The sequence below is a fragment of the Sparus aurata genome, chromosome 23 (assembly GCF_900880675.1).
Source record: "Sparus aurata chromosome 23, fSpaAur1.1, whole genome shotgun sequence".
Lineage (NCBI taxonomy): Eukaryota > Metazoa > Chordata > Actinopteri > Spariformes > Sparidae > Sparus > Sparus aurata.
In genome coordinates, this window is record NC_044209.1 from 15,857,625 (window position 1) to 15,884,518 (window position 26,894).

Genomic DNA, 26,894 nt, shown 5'->3' on the forward strand with positions numbered 1-26,894 from the left:
GATTACATGCAGTGCAGTCAAGTGACAATCTGACATGTTGTCCTTTTGTTCCAGTCTAAACACTGTGACCCATCAGGATTAAAAAGGAAATAATCGGCATGCAGCCATGCCACTGAATACTAAGAGGACGGAGGTTGTATGAATGACCAGCATGCATTCAGTGTTGCATAAGACAAGCAGATAAACAAACAGTGAGTGGACCTAATCCTCCCAGAGCCGCAGTCACTGTTCATCAGGTTCCCCGCCGTAGCTCTAACGTCTTTATCAGCAGCACCACTTTTAGACCCAGTAAACATATCCAGGCACACCGTGCTGATGACACAGTAAAGCTGAAGCAGCACTCTCAGTGGGATTTCACACTGTGTCACACTCCACTGTAGCTGTGTGCAGACTTGGCAGGGTCGATACAGGAATCACTATGAGTTCAAAATCTAATTTGGTTGCATTGGAAACAAACTGTTTCATCATGCCAGTGCCGTTTCACACGCACTGCCCTTTAGTTCACTTTTTCATGCATGTGGATATTCAACCTCCTTGATGTTGCAAAAAAGCCCTCTTGGACTCCCTGTGGTAGTTAAAACAGGACGAGGGGCCCTCCAGGCCGCCCTTCCAGTGGACAAGACGTGGTGAAGTGGCTTCTCTTCACTGCTTCATAATATCAACACTGTGTGGGTGCTGGTGCCCCCTGCATACAGCTGGGGCTCTATTATTTTTGGACTCTGCCCCTCAACATCCTGAGTCCACCACTGTTCCATCTAATTACAAAGTCATTTTTCTGCTGGCAGGAGCAACACATTCCTGCAGCAGCAGGTTGGCCCGTAGATAAAGTTGGAAACTGCACCTAACAAGCTTCTGTTTTGATTCCTGAGGAAAATATGTGAGGTCAGGATGACAGGACGTTAGCTGGTGGGTGAGACTGCACCGGGATAGATTCAAACGTCACTGCAGAGATATGAACTCAGTAGAATATGGATTGGACATTCAACACACAGGTTGATAGAGTTTCTATCAAGTTGGTTGGTATTGGGGGTTAGCTTATTTTAGCACAAAGACAGGAAAAAAAGGGAAACAGCTAACATGGCAATGTGTGTAGGTAACCACAACCATCTATCAGCACCTTTAAAGGTCCCCCTTTGTTGTCACTATAAGGTGACCAATTGACCTGCGGAAACTTCCAGAGGTTAGGCCTGGGCTGGCGTACTTCTCTCCACCTCGCCTAAAAAAGCCTTGTTGTTTATAGCCTTCAGTTTTTGAGATATAACGTGCTAATCTGTGAGATGCTGGTAGGTGGATATTGGTATCTTTGAGCAAAGAGGAAAGCTAGCTGTTTCCCCCTGTTTCAAGTCTTTATGCTCAGCTAATTCAATCAGCTGCTAGTATTCAAGCAAATGAACACGTTTCACAAAAATGAAATGAAAACTACTACAGGTAGACTGTTTGGGGGGCAGGTAGCTTTAGAAGGCATTACTGCCTGTGTGGAGGATGTTTGTCTGAGCGCGTGTCCTCAAAGTTACAGATTTATTCACAGCCGAGGGAAACGTACCGTCGATTAACTCATCGCCGTCTGGAGCACACTGTGCCAATGATTGACAGGTTGTTTGAAAAAGTTGGACACAAAATTGGTACACTGTGAGTTTCTTCTTCTTTTCACCTGCTTTATCGCCTGAGTTGCTGTTAATGGTGAGTGAAGAATTAGTTGGTGACCCACATTGAACCGCTGTTAATTATTGCTTATTAACCTAATACAGAAACAGCATGTTCTTCAAAGACAGACAGTGATATCAACCCACAATATCACTGTTGTAAATCAAAGGTCACTCCTACATCACCTCAGGACAGAACAGGTAACAGGACTGTTGATAACACTTATGAACACAGATAGCGAGGCTACTGCACATCACACACACAGACTGAATATCATTCGGCATTCAAAGAACATGTTTCTCTTGATTGGCACGATGGCTAGATTCAAAATAAGTGAACTTCTCCCAGTTTTAGGTCAACTCAAAAGCACTTTGAGTTCAGAGTTAGCACAACGAGGGCTGATTCATTGTGTGTAATGCTGCCTTCAGGTGCTGCTGTAAATATTTCCTCTGAGAGTGGACCTCGAATTAAACTGAGCAGGAAAAGGACAGTGGTGGAGGAATTATGTTGTTGAAGAAAAAGTAACAATACCACAGTACTGAAATATATGAATCAATATCATTACCAGTAAATGTGCTGTATTCAAAATTCAACATACATAATTCATTTTAAACACAGTGTACTTATTGTCAATCCCAAATTATTTCATTCATTTCTAAAAAGTTTATAGTTTTTAGTTTTTAAATGTATGTATTTATCTATTGATTCGTGGACTGTATATTTGTATCACTCTCTTTATTACAACTACAACTACGAGTAAAGTAGCGTCCAAATAAGACAGCAGCCACAAAAACAACAACAACAGACGTGAACACGTACGGTGCGAGCTGCACGTGAACGCAGCACGGCGGCTGTAACGATGATACAGTAGATGACAGCAGCAGCTGTGGGCGGAGCCGGGCGGGACCGGGACGAGGAGGACGGGCGGGACGTGACTGCCTCGATTGTGTTGTTGTTGTTGTTGTTGTTGTGAGCGGATGTGGACGTGGTGCGTGTTTATCCTCTGACGTCAGTCCGCGTTGAGCTGCCACTCATTCAGTGGACTTCATTAGACCTCCAGTCGACTCCAGTAGACCTTTAATAATCTGTCTCCAAGTCAGGAGGCTTTAGGCATCTATGAAGGTAGATTTGTGTCTTTATTATTCAATCAAAAAAAAGTTTGCTTCAATCAAAATATATATTTTCAATAAAAAAAACCTTTTCAATCAAAGAAAAAAAGTGTTTGAATGCAAAAATATAGTCGAGACTCAAAAAAATGCATTTGAAAACTGTTTTTCTTTGATTGAAAATGTTCTCTTTGATAGAAGTAAAGGTTTTTTTGTTTGAGGCAACTTTTTTGATTGAAGTAATGTTGTTTTGTGTTTGGGCCATATTATGGGTAGGACATTTGTGTCTTTATAATTCAATCAAAAAAAGAAGTTGCTTAAAACAAAAAAAATATTTTCCATAAAAAAATCACTATTGAAAATATTTGAGACTCAAAAAATTGCATTTGAACACTTTTTTTTATTGAAAATGTTTTCTTTGATTGAAGTAATATGTTTGTGTTTGGGCCATATTATGGGTAGGACATTTGTGTCTTAATTATTCAATCCCAAAAAAGTTGCTTCAATCAAAAAAAAAATTTCAATCAAAGAAAAAACTGTTCAAATGCAAAAATAAAATTGAATCCCCCCCTAAAAAAAAAAAAAAAATCATTTGAAGTGTTGTTGTTTTTTATTGAAAATATTTTTTTTTCGATTTGAAGTGATTTTTTTTTTAATGAAGTGAAAAAAGTTTTGAAGTCGTTTTTTTTTTTTTGATTTAATTATTTTGACATAAACATCCCGCAGTGGGCGGGTGCTTCCCCATTGGTCAGACATGTTTGAGTGACAAGTATCTACATCTAACGCCGTCATATTGTCAGGCAGGCTAGCTGACAACGTTAGCCGATGGCCCTGCACACTGAAGACTGCAGTCTCACAGTCAGACCCGTGAAAATTAAGATACTATTACAGTAATTATTCCCGGTAATAAACTGAAGGTATCACGAAGGTATGCGTCCGGATTTCAAAGTAAAGGACGACAGAAAAAACTTAGGGATATTTCACCCAAGTTTGACGTGGAATGAAAAGCTTATTTTCCATAAGTAGTCTATGATTCATATACTGCTGAACTTAGTACTTCCTAGACTACTTGCATGCATAATATGAAGTACTTTTACTGTGTAATCCTTATATTTTTAAATATGCTTAATTAAGTTAATTTAAGTTAGTATCCTTACATATTTAAATTTAAACAAATGTACATATTCATAGTAAACACACATAATATGCTAACATTATCTGTCAATATGATGCCATAAAACGCAGCCGACCCCGGTTCGATTCTGGCCAGAGGTCCTTTCCTGCATGTCACCTCCCACTCTCTCTCCCATGTTTCCTGTCTGTCTACTGCTAATAAAGGTGTCTATGCCACAAAAACTCTTTTTAAAAAAGCATGTAAAGCAGAGGAATTAAGACACAGTTTAACACACAGACACAGAGATATTGGGTCATTCTATAATGAGGGGTACATTTCAACCAAAAAGTCAAAATAACAGTATGATTTTTTGATAAATAAACTAGATGTTTCCATAACATACACAATTGGCAAGCTTAAATTAACTTAATTAAGCATATTTAAAAATGTAACTTAAGCTCATTGTTTGGACACATTTCACTGCTCTTTTACAGAAGCAAGGTATGTAGTCTGTTGTATTTATAAGTGTTTTATACACTGTATAACTACACTATATGAAAATGGTGTTTGGAAACAATTTATGCTGTGAAATTGACCAAGAGAATGTGATGTATTTACAGAAACTCTTTGAAAATGTGAAATTGAACTACATAAATCTGAGAAGAGGTAAAAAGATATGCATTGTGCTTATGTGACTGTTATGATACATTATGTTAAACAAATCATACAGAGGGGCAATCTGGAAAGGAAACCAGACAAACTGTGTCCTCATTCCCCTGCTTTCATTACCTGCTTATATCGGTCACATAACTGTTGCCGTGTGCCGTTGAGTCTCAACAATATTTTTGCATTCAAACACTTTTTTTCTTTGATTGAAAAGGGGTTTTGTGATTGAAGTGAAGGTTTTTTTATTGAAATTATATATTTTGATTGAAGCAAACTTTTTTTTGATTGAATAATAAAGACACAAATCTACCTTTAGGCATCAGAGGAGGAGGTACTCAGGGCTTGTATTATGTAGAAATACTCTGTTACATGTAACATCATCCATTTAAAATCTAATCAAGTAAAAGTATAAGTACTCTAAGTCCTCTAAGTGTAAGTATAAGCAACAGAATATAGTTACATTAGTCGGTTACTGAAGGTAAAGTACACGTGCATCACATAAGAGTGGGCTTCATGTTCATTTCATACATAAAGCCAGCAGGCAGCAGCATTTCATTAGAGTAATCACTAACCACTGCTAACTGTAGCCACTGTTAGCTCAGTTAGCTGTGCAGCTAGCAGTCTGGACTGTGAGCTCGGGAAGTGTTGGGCTGTGTCCAAAATCATTCACTACTTTCTATATCGTGCATTATATAGTGACTACGCCATTTTGTAGTGCTGTCTGATTGTCTAGTGGGAAAAGTAGAGTACAACCGATGGTCACTTACCGAGCAATATTTACCATCATGCATTGCGCTGCGGACAAACGCATGGGATTTCAGTTCACGTTTCAACTGCCCGACAGAATTGACGTCATTAATGGCGCCAGAGTGTCCGACAGTGCGTTTTTTCTTTCTGCCATTGAGCTCAATATACAGTCCACTAAGTTGGACTTCCTATGTAGTGACTCGGTGTAGGGAACGAGTGGGTGATTTCTGACACAGCTTTGGTGTTTACATCACTAGCACAGGAGCTCTGGGCCGGACAGGCCGGGCTAGCTGGTTAGCATGCTAACCTCAACATCAGTACAGTTATTTCTTCATATTCTGTTGATCATTGTAGCTTTATTAAGGAATTTAACTAAAATTCTTACATATTGCACCTTCAAGTGAAGAATGAATGATTAATGCAATAATGTTTTCATCACTGTTGAACGATGTTGCTGTCTTTCACTCACACGAATGTCAAGTGTGACGAATAAAGATTGTGAACTTGGGAAAATAAATCATAATTCATTTGTTGGTACAAACCAAGTCTGCCAGGCAACTAACTAAAGTTAAGAGAAAAAAAGCACTGTAAATAGTATATTATCTGCCTCTATAATGTAATACAGTAAAAGTATAAAGTAGCAGAACATGGAAATGCTAATACTACCAAGTACCTCAAAACAGTGCTTCAATACAGAACTTAAATATTTTAACACTGGTTTATGGTTTAAACTTAAATTATATGTACATTTATTTTTCATATTGTGACATACTTATTCAAGTATTTTGATTTTATGTTTCTTTATTGACTTTTCATTATTTTATCTAAGTCGTATTTTAACTGCAGAACTTTTAGCTTTAATGAAGTGAGTGTGTGCAGTGCTGTTACCTCTACTTTGGTAAATGATCTGAATACTTCCTATTACCAAAGTTTTTCTGCTGTATTTTTGTACCATCCTGCCTCTTTTGTTTCTTTTTTTACAGTTAAATGATTAGCTCTTTGTGTATCTGATCAGATTTCACAAAGCACGAGACATGAAGTTACAACAGCATTCCTCCTGAGACTCCACTCCCATGTGGGAGGAAATGGAAGTTTGAGGGCTAATATCAGTGCGTTTGTGCTCAGTGCAGCAGCTCCCATGAAGTCTCCTGGCCTACATGTAAACAAGCTCCAGAGCAACTGTCTAGGATTAGCCTGAAACACACACACACACACACACACACACACACACACTCTCTCTCTCTCTCATACAATAGATCAGTGCTGGGAGGCGAGGACCAGAGTCGACCAGGTGAATTGTAGTGGAATGAAAACTTTATTACTTGTACAGATCATCAAAATAGCAGCAGTGGGCCGTTCAAACATCACTCTGCATGTGCTCGTGTTATTGACCCTGAACACAACTCTTAGTCGGAAGGAGAGAATAAGTTCATAACTGCAGCTTGGAAGAGGAAGATCAATTTACAAATTGATTAGTGAGGCATAAAAACACACAGAGTAAGGTCAGGTAATCTGTGACAGCCAGAGCGACGTGGGCCTTCACAGCAGATACAGTGAGGATTCTCTGCACAGTGCAGCATGCACCAAGATTAATGCCTGAACCAGTTCGCTCAATCAGTAAACCAGCAGCTGAAGTTAATCCTTAACAGACAGGCAGAACAGCTCCAGATTCCTCTTGATTGTGCAGTTGAAGGAAATCTGTCAGCTCAATCTCCTGGCATCCCTTTCTCTACACTTAGTACGACATTCTAGTGCTACTGTAAAATCTGGGGCTTGTGAACATTAAAAACAAAGCAGTTCCTGTGCTGGAATCATTTTAGAATGTGATAGGACTTAATATGTGTAATATGCTCAGTGTAAATGACAGAAGAGCATAAGGACTAAAGAGGAGGAAACTGAGAAGCAGTGAAGAAAAGCAGAGAGAAGTGTGTTTTTGTCTTGGTCCCTCAGCAGTGTGTCACTCAGTCAGTCACATGCTCAGCGTCCTGTCCGCCTGCCAGGCTCTGCTCTCTGACTGTAATCTCTGTTGACCAGTCAACAGAGGGAGGGAGCGAGGAAAAAAAGATGGAGGGCAGGAGGGCTGCGTCGCAATCTAGGTCGTCCAGCCGTAATCCCACAGGGTGGAAGTATGTCGTGGGCATCCGAAGCCGAATGCTGAGCTCACCCGACTCCTCTTCTTTGCTCTCTGTGCGGCCGAGTTCCCGTCTCCTGACAGACCTCTCCTGTGTGCCTTCGACCGCACAGATCACGCGCTCTGATGTTATCAGCGATGGATTCTTGACCTTGATTAAAGCTGTCAAGTAAAGGAGATAATATGAATATGAATTGAGGTCGCAATGTGACCTTGGAGCACTCGATCTTATGAGTTATTTGTTTAATAAAATCAAAGGGGAAACCAACACCATGATTTAAGGCACATTTACCTCCAGTTCATTGAGATTCAACATGGAGAACAATTCATGTAAACTATCTGAATGGTTTACAAGAATCGTCTATCACTGGTGTTCTGGGTTGTGATTGTCCCACCTGGTGCCCTCTTTGATGGTTATAAAAGTTGTGCAATCTAGTCTGACAGCATTAGATGTATTCCAGCATCTTCCTGGCCACTTGCACACTTCCAGCGTCTGCTGCACGTCTTGTAAAGTTCAGCCTGTTTGTGAAGTTCAAACGTCAAAAATTAGCACCTCTATTGCCTGCGACTCCGAGGTTCGGTTGAACTACTGGGCTCGGCCTCCCTTTCACAAGGACTACAGTTCAAACAATACCTTTTGGCACAGATGTGCTACAAATAGAAAAGCAAACTGGTTTAATCTACAACCTATTTGCTCCCTTTGACCATGCCACTGTGGTCAGTCAACTCAGTAGGCCCATTATGTCGATAACTCAGTGGGGTGACGGCAGCCTCGGGGGACAAAGCTTGAAGTTCACATTTCAGCCTACATGTGATGAGAGGCACGGCAGGCGGCTTTTGGTGCATTTGATTTTGTGTTTTCTTTGATCGTCTTTTTACAAGTCAACTCAAAGGGACATGCACAAGGCCTGAAGTGAACCTGTGCCGCCCGGCCCCGGGAGCAAATGGCAATAAAAAAAATCAAATGTAATCATGGTCTGCAACATCGGACGGTGGTGGGGATTTTACTCATTACACGTGGCATGGCCTAGAATTACAGGGAAGAGTGGAACATTAACAAAAATGTAATACTATAAATTGAATATATGATAGAGTTCAATTCAAATATTAACAAAAGTACCAGCATGTGGAGGGAACATATTTTAATCATTGAGTTGCATACAAGGTGTGTGCATGTCACGCCAAACTATGAAACACTATGCTGCCATCTTATGGTCACATTCTGACCTCAAACACAAAAACTATGCGGGAAAAAAAATAAAAATGTATGAAATGGTTCTAGTGCACATTCCTCAGGGTGTGAATGTCCATCATGAGCCATCTACCAACAAAATTAAGGCACAGATAAAATATTCAAGACACACAGGAGGCCAGATTTAGGCCTTGTGTGGTTTAGAGAGTTAGTGCCTAACTCTGCTGTACACTCCACTCAAAAACACAAAACATATAAAAGTGCAATTTGGAAGCAGGAAAAAGCATTTTTACAAACGAAACCGGAGAGCATCATGGGTAAATGTGGGTACAGAGTAAGAGATGTAACTGCTGTGTGGGCTCCTGAAATAAGGAGCAGCACCGGCTCTTGTGTAGACGGAGACGGGGAACGAGGCCTCAGCGCACACATGCATCCTCCTGATGGACTTGGCAGCTCCATCAGCGGTGAGTCCGTGGTGTGTGCTGCCCCCTGCTGAGCTTCCAGCTGAAGCTTGAAGGAGGAGAGGCTCCTCACAGTCCCAGCTGAAGCTCCTCTTTGTGGAGCGATGCTGCTGCTCCGCTCTGAGCGGCACACTGGACAGAGGAGAAGCTCTGGAGGCTCGAGCGGAGGGACCGTCTCTCTCCAGGAGGGACTCGATGGAGAAAGGACTGCTGAACTTCACCTCACACCTGATCTGAACAGCTCTGCAGGCTGCAGCGTCAGGAGAGTGGAGAGACGAGCAGCGCTCCGATGCTCTGCTCATGTTCTCCGTTTCCACTTTGGAGGCCAACTCGGGGAAGAGCCGCAGGATTCCTTTGAAGTGACGCCGCACCATCTTGGCTGTGATGTGACTGGGCTCCAGCTTCCAGTAGTTTCTCTTGCTGTACAGCGAATGTGGAACCACTGGAATCTGACAGACACAGCACAGGGGGCTTAGAGACACAGGTGCAGCTGTGAATTCTAGAACAAGGTGAAAAGGTCTGGACTGAAAACTTACCTTGACAAAACATTTGTTGGCTGATAAACAGACTCTGATGTTGTTCTCGATAGATTTTCTGTCCTCACAAATGAGTGGTGCCAGTTTGTCCATCAGCTAGAAAACAGCAAAATGAAATTAGAGCTTCTAAAATCACTCTGCGTGTCAGAAAGAAGCTGGTTGCAAAGTTCTCCACTCCTTCTTACCTGAGTAAAAGTGAGCATCTTGCCTGGAGCTTCTTGGAGGATGACGGCCACCTTAGCCAGGTAGGTGGTGCTCTTCCTGAACAGATGCTGCTGAGAGCTGCTGGCTGGAGCGCAGAGAGGCAGCTGAGCTCCACACTTCTCCGTCCTGTTCTGCATCTGGTGGCTTGGAGAATCAGACAGAGCGATGTGAGCACGACCTCACTGAGGGCCGATGTGGACCTCAAGTGCTCAGCTGTGTCTGATATAAGTCCTGTTGGGACAATAGGAAGACATCAGGGGCTGTGCTCGGCAGCTTAATGAGGACCTTTTGAGGAGCAGATGAGCCGTTACTGCTGGAGGCGGAGCCAGTGACCAAAGCAACAGTCCATATCCAAAAAGTTCAGTTCTGAGAGTGATCTGCCTCTTTGTTCTTAGAAGTTAAGTTCATTCAGGCTGTTAAATAAGACAAGGGAAGCCTAACATTGCATGTGAATATATTAGACATGTGTTTGTGCCTTTATCTACTAGAAGGACTCTCAGAGCTGCGTACAAGTTACATGGGAAAAAAATGTATTCTCAGCCACAACAGATCAACAAGCAACTTCTGAAGCCACGATGACATCCTTAGCTAATAAAGCTAATAAAGCTAATAAAGCTAATAAGCTCTCCAAGCCTACATTTAAACATGATCGGCTTCAGAATATATTTCAATAATTAATTTAGTTAAATAATCTTAAAGGTGAACTCACAATCAAGTGTGTCGATCCATGTCAGTCACTGCTCCCACTGACGTGTTCAGGATGGAGCAGCAGACAAACTTCAGCTGATTCTCAACAATCTGCAGCTGTGAAACTGACAACATTTAACATACGAGGTTCCATCCTAAATTTCTCTCAGCACGATCTCTTGAGCTGCCATAAGAGACTGAATACAGTTGTTTGTCAGCCTCTGCTCTGATAATCTACATAATACACACATTCCAGTAAGCAATCCAATCACATTCCTGCAGTTTGCACATCGTCACTCTCTAAAGTCAGACCTACTGTCCCACATAATGGCCGAGGTCATTTACATCAGTGATCCTCATTCACATGCGTCAACACATTACCTGGACTCAATGCTTTATGTAGAAACCAGTTTAGAAGTGGACTCTGATGGCAGGCTGGGAGTCTGCAGGCCCAAACATTACCCGGCTGATTTCACTTGTCTTTGATTGGAGCTCAGCCTCTCAGCTGCTCTGAGCTTTGTTTCATAAGGTGTCAGAGTTTTGGATAATTGCAATGATAACCATAGGTGGTCAAGGTTCCACTGAGACCTGCCGAGTTTTTACAAACTGATCTGCTGTCTGCGATGTGTTAGTAGAATGACTAAAGTTACATTCCAGCCAAAGCTTTGTGTTGATTGTGATCACACATTTAAAGTGTCACATTCCAGCCGTGTTCACCTCTTTCATCGGAGCTCTTTGTCTGTGAGAGGGGTTGATTTGCCTTTTAGTTTAAATATTTATTATGCACTCCTTAAATCATCCCCACCCAAAATATAAGAGAAAGTAAAAAAAGGTTTAATAAATCAAAAGCTGTTTGTAAATTATAGCTAATACTTAACTTACACAATGTGTATGTGAACACCTCTATGACAAAATACTCAATTCTGATCCCGACTGAACACAAGGCTTTGCAAGGTGCCAATATTTAACAGAGAATTCCCAAGTCCTGCCGTAACCTCCAGACATCTCTACTCGTGTGAAACTAATAATAAAAGTCCCACCTGTGCTCCAGATGGCATGTTGACTGGTCTGTTACAGGAAGCCATGTGTCCTACATTCAAACTCTGAAATGAAATTGTGTTCAGGATAGTTTAAAAATAATCTTCACATCCATCTGACTGCTGGCTTGTCACATCAGCATCTCCTCGGCTTGCTTTAAAGGTGCAGTATGTAGGAATTGAGCACCTTTCAAAATCAAAGCAAAGAGCGTGCAGCATATCGCTCAGGTAACCGCCCACTGTAGCTGCTGTTAGCTACTTAGCTCAGCTAAAAGTATTTCATATTATACCCTTAAAGACAGAGTCAGGATCTTTAGATATTCAAACGTTTTGCTAATTTGTATGAGAGAGCATTTATTCACGCTGAACAAATTCCACATCAAGATCTACGTGTCAGGAAAGAGAGAATGGGAATCATACACAGAAAACACATGATCGAAGTTTGACTACAAGGTCAAGTTGAAAAGAAACATGTCACACGACTCTACCTAAATGTCACATACAGTAACACAGTAGTAAAACTTTATTAAATGAGAATGTTTTGTACACCACCATTCTGTACAGGCTGAGTGCCCTAAATACAAAACACATCCACTAATCTGATGTCCAAATGAAAATACCATTTATAGCATCTTTTGACTAATTGTCAAGGAGTAACTGCAGATGTGCTTCCTCTAATCTAAACAAGTCAGAAGATTCACACAGACGTGCTGATGACGTGTGATCACTGGCTCCGCCTCCAGCAGTAACGGCTCATCTGCTCCTCAAAAGGTCCTCATTAAGCTGCCGAGCACAGCCCCTGATGTCCTCCTATTGTCCCAACAGGACTTATATCAGACACAGCTGAGCACTTGAGGTCCACATCGGCCCTCAGTGAGGTCGTGCTCACATCGCTCTGTCTGATTCTCCAAGCCACCAGATGCAGAACAGGACGGAGAAGTGTGGAGCTCAGCTGCCTCTCTGCGCTCCAGCCAGCAGCTCTCAGCAGCATCTGTTCAGGAAGAGCACCACCTACCTGGCTAAGGTGGCCGTCATCCTCCAAGAAGCTCCAGGCAAGATGCTCACTTTTACTCAGGTAAGAAGGAGTGGAGAACTTTGCAACCAGCTTCTTTCTGACACGCAGAGTGATTTTAGAAGCTCTAATTTCATTTTGCTGTTTTCTAGCTGATGGACAAACTGGCACCACTCATTTGTGAGGACAGAAAATCTATCGAGAACAACATCAGAGTCTGTTTATCAGCCAACAAATGTTTTGTCAAGGTAAGTTTTCAGTCCAGACCTTTTCACCTTGTTCTAGAATTCACAGCTGCACCTGTGTCTCTAAGCCCCTGTGCTGTGTCTGTCAGATTCCAGTGGTTCCACATTCGCTGTACAGCAAGAGAAACTACTGGAAGCTGGAGCCCAGTCACATCACAGCCAAGATGGTGCGGCGTCACTTCAAAGGAATCCTGCGGCTCTTCCCCGAGTTGGCCTCCAAAGTGGAAACGGAGAACATGAGCAGAGCATCGGAGCGCTGCTCGTCTCTCCACTCTCCTGACGCTGCAGCCTGCAGAGCTGTTCAGATCAGGTGTGAGGTGAAGTTCAGCAGTCCTTTCTCCATCGAGTCCCTCCTGGAGAGAGACGGTCCCTCCGCTCGAGCCTCCAGAGCTTCTCCTCTGTCCAGTGTGCCGCTCAGAGCGGAGCAGCAGCATCGCTCCACAAAGAGGAGCTTCAGCTGGGACTGTGAGGAGCCTCTCCTCCTTCAAGCTTCAGCTGGAAGCTCAGCAGGGGGCAGCACACACCACGGACTCACCGCTGATGGAGCTGCCAAGTCCATCAGGAGGATGCATGTGTGCGCTGAGGCCTCGTTCCCCGTCTCCGTCTACACAAGAGCCGGTGCTGCTCCTTATTTCAGGAGCCCACACAGCAGTTACATCTCTTACTCTGTACCCACATTTACCCATGATGCTCTCTGTGTCTGGCTGTGAACATGTTTGGCACCTGACATACCAGCTTTCTAAGCACTTCATGTTCTTAATAAAATGTCAAAAGAAATTATTGTTTTTCTTCCAGTCAGTGGAAAAAGCCCTGAAACAAGCCCACAGTTAGCTCACATCATGAGTTACTGATCAACTGAATCATTCACAGGAGACTGAGGGAAATCTGACCCAGGCAGAGCCCAGACACTCTGATAAAGTCCAGTCCTCACAGGTAAAGGACGTGTTACCTCTCCTCTCCTGTTCGGGAAATTTAGACCAATGGCTGAAAGTATCAAGACATAATCATTCTACATAATCATTCTAATGTGCGTAATCACAAAGAGCTCGTGGAGATACTGTCAGAATCCTGCTGGTCTCAGCACACACATGCTCCTCCTGATGGGCCTCGCAGTGGGTCAGTGGTGTGTGCTGCCCCCTGCTGAGCAGACGGGGAGCTTCAGTTGTTACTCTGGTGCAGCAGTGCCAGTTTCTCCATCAGCCCTCACCTCAGGCTTTCAACTACTTCAACAGAAAATCTCCTGTTTTTGTTAATAGTCATTTGATTTAAGGCCCAGAGTGACTCCGTTTCAAGGTGCAATATGTAAGAATATTAGCTGACAACGTGAAAAAATATGTGCAGAAAGCAATCAGAAATGACTCTACCGGAGTTTAATGTGTATATATATATATATATATATATATATATATATATATATATATATATATATATATATATACATTTAGGAGGTGGTCAGTTCTTACATATAGCACCTTTAAACAAAAATATTTTCAGTGCAAATACATAAATGAGCTTTACTCTGCAGGTGTGCTGCAGGTGTGCTATCTTCATTCTACAACATGTGGGGTGTTTCTTTGTTTTGTGTTTCTTGCTGCCATCGTCCAATCAGAAGCCACATGGAGGAGTTTGCTCTTGTTCTGCTAGAGGAGAACTTAGTCAGAGAGATCATCTTCCATTTTCACTGTGAATCTAAAAACATAAAAGCTCAATTATTATCGTTATAAATACAAGTCACTGTTAACCGAGCTGGCAACCTGAGAGGATTGACTCATTTTCAGAATCAGAATCACAATTTCCTTTATTTGTCCTGCAAACAGGGAAGTGTCCTCATCCCAGCAGCCAAAGGACAGAAAGACTGTAATAAACAATACAAGAAAAAAGTTAGAAAAATAGACTGATATTCATTGTTTAGAGATAATGTTTCACACTGTTAACAGTGTCATTGTAAGCAGTGTGCTGTTGAATAAATAATAAATATGGGAAGAACTGTGTTGTTTATGATGTGGTGCACACGTGAGGTGGACTGGAGCAGAGCTGCTTACAGTACAACACGTGTCGTATTCACATTCATAAACAGCCACATTTCATACATGTATCCACAAATGTAATCAAGTAATCATTCTCAATGTAATTCAGATCTAATTCAGATGTAATCATACATAATGTACATCACCCACCTGGAACTTCCTGTGTCCTCTTTGGAGTCTTTTCTTAAAACTCATTTCAGGTCTTTTCCTAACTGACTTCATTACTTGTAATCATTTTGTTCATCTTGTTTTATATTCAATGTGTGGACTTTATTGCCCTGTTCGTATTTGCTTTGAACTCTGTGACTTTGAGCGGTGCTGTTAACATACAGCTCTCTTGTTTGAGAGTGAAGCTGTGTCTCCTCCTGTTTTCGCTCTCATGATAAACGGCGTCAGGCTTGTGATTCAGAAAGTCTTTGTGGCCTTCACTCCTACACGAGCACCGACACTCTGCAGCTCTGTGGCCGTGACTCTCGCTCCACACTGTTCAGGGGTTTTGATTTGCTTCTCTATTGAAGTTCTTTAAACTAAAAACGATGTGAAAGCTCCTTTTGAGGACAAAACAGCTCTGGACGCGCCCTGCAGATGAGTCTGTGAAGTTCTTTTATTTCTTTTTAAAGCAATGCTTCCATCCGTTGAACAAGTTAGGTGTGTCAGTCAGGTCCTGCTTCAATGCTTCTGAAGCACACAACAGCAGGAAGAACTACAGGAACCTTGATCTCAGTGATGCAGCAGTGTTCAGCTTTTCTCCTGACTTACAACGCTGCACTCTTCACAACTAGAAGAGTTTGTGTGCTGTGCCTGGAGGCCAGGGATGACTTTCTCTTTAGGCGTCACATTTAAAATTTGGGCTGCTCTCCTACATCTTGTGTTCGTGTTTCACACTGGTGAAAACCTCTTTATGTGATGGATTTATCAGGTGTTCCCTCTTGAGACAACACACTACTGGACTTAATGATATGTTCATGTACTTAGGTTTAGCATTCTACAGATTTATTTAAAAACTGAACTGATCAAAAACATGCCCAGCGCTTCCAAACTGCAGGAGTCACTCAACAAGTTTAGATACGTCATTTCTGGACTGGAGCTCTTAATCAATTCCTCTCTGGTCACAGGTTCAAGTTCTTAGCTGACATTACTAATTAACACACACACACACACACACTTGCACAGAACATTATTGAACTGCTAATTATTCACCCTGTGGAACGCACACACTCTTAGAAATAAGGTTTCCATAACAGTTCTTCATGAGGAGACCCTAACCCTACGTACAACGAAGTCAAGAGTGGGTTCTCTCTAGAGCCTCTTACAGCGGGTTTGAACTTCATCCATTACCTCCCGATCAATAAAAAGAGCAGCAAACTAATTCAGTAATATTTCATGTAGAAGGTCACGTCCATATTTTAATTCATCCTCAGCTCAGGTTTTTACTGTGTGAGCTTTTCCAACTCTGCCTCATTTTAAATGAACGTGTAGCACAGCTTTGATACTTTGTTCTCTATTGTCAATGAAGCGCTGACAATTCTGGCTTTCAGCTTACATTTAAGAAACCATGGTATGTTTATGTTACAAGATATATATTACTAGTCAAATCAAGAAAAGTTTGTGATGAGAAGCATCATCTTGTAAGAGTTAACATTTTTCTTCTGAGGTGGCAGCAATACGCTGCCGTATGAATTCACGGCACAACTTTAACAGCGTTTATTTCACCTAATGTTCTGTAGAAAACATCACATGGAAGCACAGAAGACACAGGACGGACACCAAATGAAATAAAATGCCATTTTATTGTTCAGCCGTGTCACAACCTCGTCTCCAAAATAAGCACAGCAGGACTACAACTGGTTCATCAACCTAGCTACCCTTGATAGCCTAGCACATAAAACTGGGTTTTATTAGACCACCAATGATAGTTAAAGACTTTTCTATCAGACATCCAATGATAGCATACAAAATAGTTGTTAACCTACCAGTGATACTGTATATAAAACACTTGTCTCTAGATTTTCCCCGGCCCTCCCTCAATTTCACCCACATCCCTCTTTAGAACATTTGTGACACCGACATATTTTATGCTTCAACAAGCACATATTAAGAATGCATAATTCTCCATTTTTGAGATTATAAAAAAAACTACACAATGTTACACTTTAAGTCAGAGTACAATTCAACTGATTATTAGTGTTCTACACATTCGGCCATAAACCAAAGGAACATTGTATAATATCACTATAACTTAACACTACATGTAATATACGTATTTAAAAAAAAAAAAATTACAAATGATTAGCATTGAAGTGAAAATGAAGATGGCTAGTGCGAAGGCAAGCTGGGTCAGTACCATAACAGAGAATGAGTAATACAAAAAGAAATAAAAAAATAGAATAAGAAAAATAGAAACAAAAACTGATAGAATACAGGCAAGGCTAAAACATATGTGTTTCAAACTCTTAAGATCCACCTCATGTGCACTCATCCATTTAGGTAACCTGCTCCAAGACCTCCATTGTGTGATTCCACATCTCTGATACTTTAACCCCCCCCCCCCCCACACACACACACTTCGACTTGCTTTAACATTCCCGTGGCAACCATCTTCTTTGTTTTCTTGTGTCAGGCACTTTCCAAGACCCCTTGTTCCTCTCTTTACCTTCAACAACTCTTCAGGCCAATCATAATGCTCATTCAAACAATACAGGCCAATCACAATGCAGGTTCGATCAGAATACAACTGCAACCACAAAAAAACAATATATCAATCAATCAATTAATCAATCCATGTCTTGCTATTGGTGCTTCAACATTGCCTTTACTGTGGGAGTCTGACTTACCAATCCTACAGGTCGGTGTCAAACCAGGCCAGCTGGTTGCTGTCCATCAGGTCTTGGGTGTGGCCAAGGTCTGGCAATGGATCAGTGTGGTGGCCCAAGTCCGGCAGAGTGTCAGTATGGTAGTCTGCACCCTCCATCATCGGGTCCAAAAGGGAGTCCTGGCCGTAGGCTGCTGGGTAGGCCCGGTAGGCTCCATCTGAAAGGTGAATTGGTAAAAGTCAAGGTTAGACTGTGTTTAATCTGGACAAACAGACTGACAGCCTGAATAAAACAGAACCGGTGGGCTGATATGATAAAACTGTTTCATATTCTTCTTTGATACTGATGAGAGATTTGGGTTTTTATTAATAATTCAACTGAAGAGACAAAAGCCTCTGTGCAGAAGTACAACCACTTTGTTGTGCAACATTCAACAGTTACAATTTCTTTTTCTATCAATAAATACAAACCACAACATTAGATGCTTTTAAAGATTGCATTTATAAATCTGAAGAAAATGAGATAAGAGGTGAGAAACAGAGAAGGGATTGCATCAGCGATAAAAAAACAGGCACTCACCATCCTGCCTGTAAGCCAGCGGGTCTCCCTGAGCTCCCATATCCAGTCCCAGGTCTCCAGTCTGTGAAGGGAAACACTGTGATGAGCAAAGCCAGCCTACTGGGTGGACGCTGTATACAGTATACACACACACACACACACACACACACACACACACACACACACCTGGCATCCCATTAATAATATCAAGCTGCAGTTCACATAATGTCGTAAAATTTGATATATTGACATGTTTGAATCCAGTGAATGATTTGACTGTCACCGCCGTGACATTTGTGAGAAACGTTGTCAGAACAAATGTATGGATTCTTGTGTTGTGGCACAAAAATGGGTTTGTTAAGTCACAGTGACCTTTGACCACCACATTCTGATCAGTTTATCCCCTCAGTGTACGTTCCCTGAAGCTGTTCGCAGATCTCACGTTCACAAGAATGGAGCGTACAGACAACCAAAAATCAAAATGCCTCCGGTCAGAGCTATTGCCAGCACACAGGCATGAAAACTTGTGTCCTCTCCCTGACCACAGCTTATCTGTTTGAATGTGTGCATGTGTGTGTGTGTACCTCGTTCCAGGCCATAGGCTCAGTTCTGAACAAAGAGCTGGTCAGCTCCACTGACAGACGTTTCTTGTAGTCCTGAGGTTTGTCCTCAGACATGCGGAACAGGACGGCTGCAGCATAGGTTGCTACAGGAAACAATGCACAGAAACACACGTCACGTAAAACAGAGTACACAAGCAGTTTCGCTATAGAAAATACATGACAGGTACATACATGACTTTTTTTTCTTTTACTAATGTTTTCTTTGATTGGTGCTTTTCCTGTAGCACTTTGAGATTTATCTAAATGTAAAGTGCTTTACAAATTAAATATATTATTATTATTATTATTATTAAGAATACAATGTGTGCGCTTAAACGCATCTCTTTCTCTTTAAGTTTAAGCAGCAAAGAGACCCAGGCCGGGGATCGAACCCCGGTCCGCTGCAGAGCCTCAGCACATCAGACACCCGCTCTACCAACTGAGCTAAACAGCGCCCCAAACGCATCTCTTTCTGCACGTATACTCACCAACGCCTTCATTACGGGAATGCAGCAGCTCAGTGAGCGGTGCAGTGGCTCCTTCAGCTTCGATTGCCTCTGCAGCTTCCTTGTCCTGAGCCAGTTCACACAGCACACCTGCTGCCACACGCTGGATATTCTCCACTGGAGAATACAGCAACTGGAGGTGGTGAAGAGAGAAAGGTCAGATGTAGACAAGCACACTTACATGCAGCTAATGCGTTAGTGTTCGTCAGAGTTTATTTTACCTGGACAAAGAGTGGAATGGTGTTAAGCCCTCTGATTACAATTCTGTTGTGGACATCCCGGGCCAGGATGTGCAGAGCTCCTGTGCAGCCTTCCACAATTTCCTCCATACGCACCCCCTCCTGGATGTGGAAAATCACAGTGGAAATCAAATACACAAAAACTTTGAATGTTCCGATAAAGAAACCTCAGGTGGTTGTAGGCTTAGTTACACACCACAAACTGCTGCTGGTTGCCTCCCATGCTGGTGCGCCTCTGGGTGTCCTGGTGAGCCCTGACCAGCAGTTGCACCAGTCGGGGGATGGCTCCCTGCTCCCGCAGAGCGCTATGATTGGCTGGGCAAAGAGCCAGGTTGCGGATCAGACCAACTGTGGCCTAGATAGGGGGGAATTCAATATATTTTAGATTAAATCCTGTTAATCACTTATGCCATGCAAGGTTGATCAACATTATACTGGGAAAGAGGTGCTGCTAAAAACCTTGATTAGTGGCCAGTGGGACGGAGGGTGCAGTAGTTTGACCACCACTGGCAGGCCGTAATGGAGGCGCACAGCATTCTGGGCCATCTCAGCATCCTGGTGGCGGGAGGTCAGGTGACGCAGAGCACAGACTGCTGGCTCTGTGATGTCCTCTCTGTCTCCAGCTCTAAGCACCGTTCGCACCAGAGCCTCAATGCCTCCAACCTAATCGGTGAAGAGATCAATCAGTGGAGTGAATACGACTGCACATGAGCAAAGTAACTCATAGTATAGAATACTAATATATTTTTTAATGGAGATACATGGTGAAGTTCAAAGAGTGATAATGTCATGTGTTTTCTTACACAGATATATGTGTTGTACATACCTGGCAGACCATGAGTTTGTTACTATAGTTGTTGCAGGTCAGGTTTGAGAGGATACCAGCAGCACATGTCACTACATTGATGTCATCACTGCCCAGCAGCTGGACCAGGGTCCCCAGGAGACCTTCCATTCCCTCCTGGAGAGAGCAGAGGACAGGGCAAGAGAAAACAGAAGAGCATAGAGGAATGAATGCATTCTGCATTACTTGGCACTTTGTTTAATCTGACACAGAGTCTTAAACAGGATTCTATCATTGGGCAAGGAGTTATAGTGTCCAAACAACGAGGCTCCTGCAGGTTTCATGTATGCAGTTGTCATAATGAAAAAAAGGAGAAAAATCCCTTCAACAACTGAAAAATAAGTGTCCTATGTATTGGTATTCTATTTTAATCTATGAACACACCGACTACTGAGCAACACTTTAAGATTGAACTTTGAGTCAATATTCTGACATTAACGAGCGAGTTGTACCTGTTTGGTGGCGGCATCTGAAAGATTCCTCAGAGTCCAGAGGCAGTTCTGGACCAGACGCTGGCTGGGGTCCGTCAGGTGAAGCCCCAAGGCCTGCATGCCTCCTACACACACGGGCAAAATTCATAATGTCAGAGGACTTTCACCTCAGTTGCAAACCACAACAAAATGTCCTCTCACCATGCCTTTGACTGCATTTCAATGAGTGGGAGGAGAACATCTGTTTGCTTTTTTCCCTTTACTGTACTACTACTAATGCTGTCTTACTGCATCGTCTTTCCATTGTGTCCGTGTACGTACCAGCCTCTACGATGGCAGGTTTGTTGCTTGAGCACACAGAGAGCACCTTGAGCACCCTGCTTGTGGTCCACAGCAGCTTCTCATATGTGAAGGTCCTCATGATGTTGACCAGGGCCTGGGGGCCGCCGCTGGCCAGAATGATCAGCTACAAGAAAAACAGACAGGTTTACATTTAGGCATACAACCAACTGCTGCCAGACATCTGAGGGACTTCAGGACCAAACTGATGTAAACTCATGCCTAAGTAAGGTGTTGGTCCCATACCTTGCTTTCCTGGTTGCCATATGCCAGGATCTGCAGGCAGTCAGTAGTGATTGCCAGGAACTTGACGTTGGTATTAGACAACAGGGCCACCATCTTCTGCAGTCCTCCAGCCAGGCGCACGGCCATCTTTGCCCCTTCCTGATGCAGCAGCAGGTTGTGGAGCGTGGTGATGGCGTAGAACAACACACTGTCTACTGGAGAGCTGGACATCACACAAACAAAACTTTAGTGGACAACTTTCAGACAAAAGCACTTTTAAGAGCGAGCATTTCACATACAAATACATGCACTTCTCCTGGAAAAGGTTTTACTTCAATGAGCATACCACCAAGTAAGGCTACAAGGTTTCCCAAAACCCAAGATGATATCCTGACACATTTTGTTTTGCCCACAAGAAATCCTAAATAATCGATTAATAGCTTTTCATAGTTGACAACTAATCAATTCATCTTTGTAGCTCTAATGGTGAGAGCTGATCAGTATCATGAAGACACACCGTGCACCTGCCTCATGTTTAATAATCAGTGCAGCCTTTTAAGGATAAAACGAAAAAAACCCATTTCATTTTGTTGTTCTTTTAAATCGCAAAGTTGGAGGCACAGTAGCAGAACAAATAACAACAGAAGTGTCAGAGGACGCTTCAGACCAACAATCAAACTTGCCGACTACACATCAGCACAGGAAAGCAGTTCACAGAGGATGGCTGCTCAGAACCACTGTACAGCAGACGTCTGCTTATCACCGCTGAAACTTTAGCAGCAGAGGACAGTGTGAGCTACTCTGTCAGTATGTTGACTATTCGTTATATGTTGGATTATTTGGGCATGTGTGGACACATATTTTAACAACAAAGAAACTCAATCATCAACTACTGAAACGCTGACGTGACTTTATAATGTAAACACTCACTACACTAAAAAGAGTCTACCATTTTTCTCTGGGTTGGTTAGATGTTACTCCAGCGTTTGAAGTGTGGTAATGTGACTCCAGGTGCAAACACAACCACACACCTGAACACCAACAGGTCACAACCTGCCAGCTAGTTAACTATTTTTGCTTCGGTGCTTTGGATTTTCATGGAGAAAACAAAGTGTAAAGCAGGGAAGGAAGACATTTTGACAGATGGCATTTGTCACATTTGGTAATTGAGAATAAAGGCACTAATATGAGAAGCCCTGTGACACGGTGATGAGTCAGTTTTATTTAACATTGTTTGTCAAACACTTTCTCTGTGCAGGTGAAAGTGACTAATCAGGCTACAGTTTTAACATAACCACTATTTGTCTGTATTTGCAGTTGACTCAGATTCCTCAGCCAATCTGACTTATAGTCACTTCTTCATAACTCATTGTGGTGGACATTTAGTTTACACATATCTAAATGATTGTAGTGAGCTGTATCCTTCCGTTTTAAATTCTGATTCTCAAATGTGATTGTGCTTTAGTTCATTTATGATATGACTGTTTAGGTCTCTGTGATTAAAAGAACGTTTCCAACATGTCTTGCCAATTAGTGACAAATTGGACATAATCAATAGTCAAAGCCTGTAAAATGTGATTAAATGCTCCATTATGAGCTATGATCCAGTGATACCGTGCAGTATTGTACCCCAACTCAAATTTGAGCAGCAAAGAAAACTATAACGACTCCCTCATCAAATTCCAAAACACTCCGAGACCAACTCTCTGCAGTCTTGTCTCCAGAATTAGGCAAACTTGGATGTGTGGACAGTGATTATCTCACATAAGCAGTGACGAGCACTACAAGTCTTCCACTGTCCTACCCCAACATCTTGACCAGGGCGGGGATGCCTCCAGACTTGAAAATTGCAAGGAGTCCTTCACGATGGTGGGAAAGGTTGTGCAGGGTTCCAGCAGAGCAGCGAGCGGTCTCCACATCACCGGTGTTCTGCATGGCACGAACAACGGCCGAAACCATTTGTGGGGAGCGCATCAGGGCGTGGCGCGATGCCTCCTTCTTCGACAACTGGTGCACCATTACAGCTGCTTTATTCACAACAACCTAGGACAGAGACACTTTGTTAGAGGTAAATGATTCAAGAAGGGATGTAAACTGCATGGCTATGCATCTCAGCATTGCCCTTTGAGCACATTCATCAGAGAATTCACACAAAACATACTTGGTCCTCATCGTTGAGCAGTTTGGTGAGCTCAGGGATTGCACGAGTGGCCAGCTCAGCATCATCTTGGTAGTTAATGAGGTTGACCACAGCATGCTTCAGCATCTGAGAGGGCTCTGCCAGGCGCTGCACTGCTGTTGGGTGGGCGGCATCCAGCTGGGTAGGTGGGATCTGGATGCCTTCCTCCAAGGTCTCTGGGAACATGGCAGCACGCACCCGCTGGGCCCGGGTCATGGCATACCCCTCGATGTCTGAAAGTGTGAGATATGTTGATCACGAGAGCACATATTTGCCGATCAGAGATATTTGCCAAAATAGCTTGATAAAAAAACAATATTTCATGTACCTGGGGCCTCTGGAGTGAATGGCTGGTTGAACTCCCAGTCGTAGAGAGTCGGATCATCCTCTTCAGCATCAGGGTTTCCCTTGCCACTCAGAGATGGTGCTGTGGTGGTGACTCCAGACTGAATGCCTGAATCCAGGTAGGACTGCTGCTGCCACTGGCTCACTGCAGCCTTACTGTCCCCCATCGCCATGTCCAACTCCATTAAATCAGCTACACAAAAGGGAAATTAGGATTTTAGGACTTTACTTTCTCACTGTAAGCTTGAAAGTTTTAGCAAAGTCATTCGCAATACTACAACACTCATAATCTTGACTTAACACAGAAAAGAGATGAAGGACTTCAGTAAATTAACAACAAAATAAAGAAGGACAAAATAAATGTTATCCTGTTGAAGCAAACAGAGACAAATGGCCCTCAAAGCAAAGCTCCTGTTCCTCTGCCATCATGAACTGAATCCTGTAAACATCTGATTTCCTCTCACAGACACGTTTTTCCTGAGGGGGAAACTTTGATGTAACAAAAGACGAATTATAATCACTCAGGATCCTGTAACATGTGCTCACCTAGCTCCCCTTGTCCCATTTACACAGTGCCTCCAGGCCTCTGGTAATGTGTGTATTTATGTACAGAAAAACTCTCACATATGAACGTAAAACACAACTGATGTCTGGTCGTGTGGGTAAAGTTTTTTCATACTCACACTGGGTCGCCATTGTTCTTGCCTGCCCTCAGCCCGCACAGCAGATATGTCTGTAAAAAATGGGGGAGAGAAAAAGTCCACAGAAGAAAATCAGCGTCGCACTCAACCTTGAGTTCCTGTTTGTTAAAGCTAATCGTGAGGTTTCTGCATTTCTCCCCTCCGTGCTCTCAATAATCAAAGCGCTGTCTTCTGGGCTACCTGAGCCAGATCCCTCTGATTCACACAGCTAACCTAGCTAGGGGAAATGCCGAGCCTCCACCTCCAGCCCAGAGAGCAAAGCGGTGGGTATTTCCAGGCCAGCATGAACACAATTCACCATTCAGCGGCAAATAACATCAAAGGCATATTTCTCCCCCTCCCCCCACCACGGCCAAGTTCCGACCTCGCAGCTTGGGTTTCCAATGAGAGAAACTACCCCCTCCGCCCCGCAATCACTTCCATGACTCCTCCTCTCATGGTGGGTCCAACTACGAGCGTAACAGGCTGCCTAATGAAAGCTAAGAGGAAACGGAGAAAACAGTACATCGCTTACCAAACACATTTTAAAGACATAATGATTCAAGACCGGAGCGCTTGCGTGTATTAGCCGCCCCTCCTAGCTTACAGGTTGGCTAGCTTACCTTGGGAGCTCGCTAAGCTAACCTAACGTGCCAAGCTAACCTCTCCGCTAGTTAGCTAACTAGCTAACATAAACAAACACTGTTTGAGGCTTCACCCACCAAGTCTAAGCGGTCAAGACTTGTCCTAAGACGTGTCCGGTACTAGAAGTAGGCATCGATACAAATCAATTCATTATTGGATTTGTGACTTTCAAGCGAGCCCTCCAAATGTTTAATTCTGGTTTGATTAGCTTAGCCGACCAGGACGTATGAAAAGTAGATCCAAGCGCCACCGTACAAAACCTGCTGTGCTGCCAGCCCGATCAGAAACCCTCCGGAGCCCCCTCCCCGTCCAAAGATGATTTTCTTTGGTCGAGCACACACTGACGCGCTTTACACCCGCTGTAAAACACATGTACCGAACATACGGTCGTTACCAGAGTCGAGCGGCTCCTCCGTGGCTCCTGTCGGGGAAATGTTCTCCTTTCTCTGGGCTGAAAATAGGAAAAGGGCTGCTAGGTGAACCACCCGTACGAGTCCGAACCACACCCGCTCTGCTCCGCCGAAGATGTTTCTTCCGCCTGTGCGACCGACCATCAAGATGGCGAAGGAGAAAATACAGTATTCTGCCGCACTCGGAAAAATAGGGCGCCATTTTAAACAAAGTTTTATCATCTAAACTATTATTTCACAGCTGTGGCCAGACCTCGATGTCGTTTAACGTTATTAGCAGTCGGCCGGTGCAGTTTGGAGATTTTTGCCCGCAAAGGACGGAAGTGTGATAGTTACAGAGCGGTGGGAGCGCGAGGGCCTTCATTACACAGGAATGTGACTCACGAGCTGCTGATGAGATGGAGGTGTGATGAGTGATGGGGTGATGGAGGGGAGAGGTGCAGGTAACATGCAGGTAACTGAGAGACACCTTACTCCTTCAGCTGTAGTACTCAATGACGTCACAATGTGACAGACCACCGCTCAGCAGTTATCACTGATGATCAAAGTACGAGAAGCTGTGAACGTCACTATTGATTTATATGGAAATCCATAACTGATCCCACTGTCACAGGAACACATTGTGTTCTGCACTCTGAGACTGAGAGTGAGCCAGACAGACCAGCAGCTTCTGTCTGTTCTGGTACTGGTTCTGGTACTGGTTCTGGGCTCCTCTGGTCTCTGAAGGGTCACTTTGAGTCACAGGAGAAAGATCATCATTTTTTTAAGCTGACCTTAAAGGACAACACATTTTCATAATGTTTACGTGTGGCGGACCCTGCCACCTCTCCAGCTTCAAACAGTGTTCTGGGACCTTGTTTCCTTCTGAGAGCAGCTGGTTTATTCAGTCATGGAAAGAATAAATGTTTTGTATTGTAAGTATTGAGATTCTGAGTTTAATGTTCGTCTCCATAACAACATGGTGCCTTTAAAATGCGCTAAAATATTACTTTATTTTCTTGAAACTACCAGATTTCTGATGCATTTTCATTTTGGGCCGATAACCACAGGCTGTGTGATCAAACTGCAACGTGTGTGTCTGATTAACTGTCTGACATCTGATGATCTTGTGCATCTACTTCAGTTACTTGTCGTTACATTTAAGGTTAAGTGTTGGACAGTTGCTGCATGTTCACACGTCTGACACGTGCTGTAGACTAGAAAAGGTCAAAGTCCAAAGTGTCATTAAGGAGCATGTTGTTGTTACAGCAGGACATGAAGAACATGAAC

At 43.0% G+C, this 26,894-nt stretch overlaps 3 protein-coding genes across 9 annotated transcripts; 1 reads left to right on the top strand and 2 right to left on the bottom strand.

Annotated features, from left to right (window-relative positions):
* Nucleotides 1–8,535: 8,535 nt before the first annotated feature.
* LOC115575372 (forkhead box protein G1-like) lies at nt 8,536–10,987 on the bottom strand. 6 transcript variants are annotated; one of them, XM_030407401.1, is made up of 5 exons: nt 10,870–10,987; nt 10,511–10,605; nt 9,783–9,945; nt 9,598–9,693; nt 8,536–9,510 (listed from the first exon to the last, which is right to left on the bottom strand). In XM_030407401.1, the coding sequence occupies exons 3-5, from the start codon at nt 9,936–9,938 to the stop codon at nt 8,890–8,892; spliced, it is 873 nt and encodes a 290-aa protein (XP_030263261.1). In that variant the 5' UTR covers nt 9,939–9,945; nt 10,511–10,605; nt 10,870–10,987; the 3' UTR covers nt 8,536–8,889. The 6 variants fall into 6 exon arrangements, with proteins under 6 accessions (XP_030263261.1, XP_030263257.1, XP_030263262.1 ...); XM_030407397.1 differs by having other exon boundaries at nt 9,783–10,032; XM_030407402.1 differs by having other exon boundaries at nt 10,511–10,613; nt 10,870–10,974.
* A 1,322-nt stretch (nt 10,988–12,309) lies between these two features.
* Nucleotides 12,310–13,559, top strand: LOC115575373 (forkhead box protein G1-like). Its single transcript, XM_030407404.1, has 3 exons — nt 12,310–12,600; nt 12,690–12,785; nt 12,872–13,559. Exons 1-3 carry the CDS (start codon nt 12,445–12,447, stop codon nt 13,490–13,492), a joined length of 873 nt encoding a protein of 290 aa, XP_030263264.1. The 5' UTR covers nt 12,310–12,444; the 3' UTR covers nt 13,493–13,559.
* A 3,021-nt stretch (nt 13,560–16,580) lies between these two features.
* On the bottom strand, nt 16,581–25,756 carry LOC115575352 (catenin beta-1-like). 2 transcript variants are annotated; one of them, XM_030407365.1, is made up of 17 exons: nt 25,610–25,756; nt 24,574–24,623; nt 23,874–24,083; nt 23,528–23,778; nt 23,171–23,409; nt 21,388–21,589; nt 21,124–21,268; nt 20,824–20,927; nt 20,354–20,488; nt 19,987–20,190; nt 19,724–19,882; nt 19,510–19,629; nt 19,271–19,421; nt 18,765–18,886; nt 18,202–18,262; nt 17,644–17,839; nt 16,581–17,543 (listed from the first exon to the last, which is right to left on the bottom strand). In XM_030407365.1, exons 2-16 carry the CDS (start codon nt 24,584–24,586, stop codon nt 17,649–17,651), a joined length of 2,307 nt encoding a protein of 768 aa, XP_030263225.1. In that variant the 5' UTR covers nt 24,587–24,623; nt 25,610–25,756; the 3' UTR covers nt 16,581–17,543; nt 17,644–17,648. The 2 variants fall into 2 exon arrangements, with proteins under 2 accessions (XP_030263225.1, XP_030263226.1); XM_030407366.1 differs by lacking the exon at nt 25,610–25,756 and adding an exon at nt 25,293–25,437.
* Between the last annotated feature and the right edge of the window lie 1,138 nt (nt 25,757–26,894).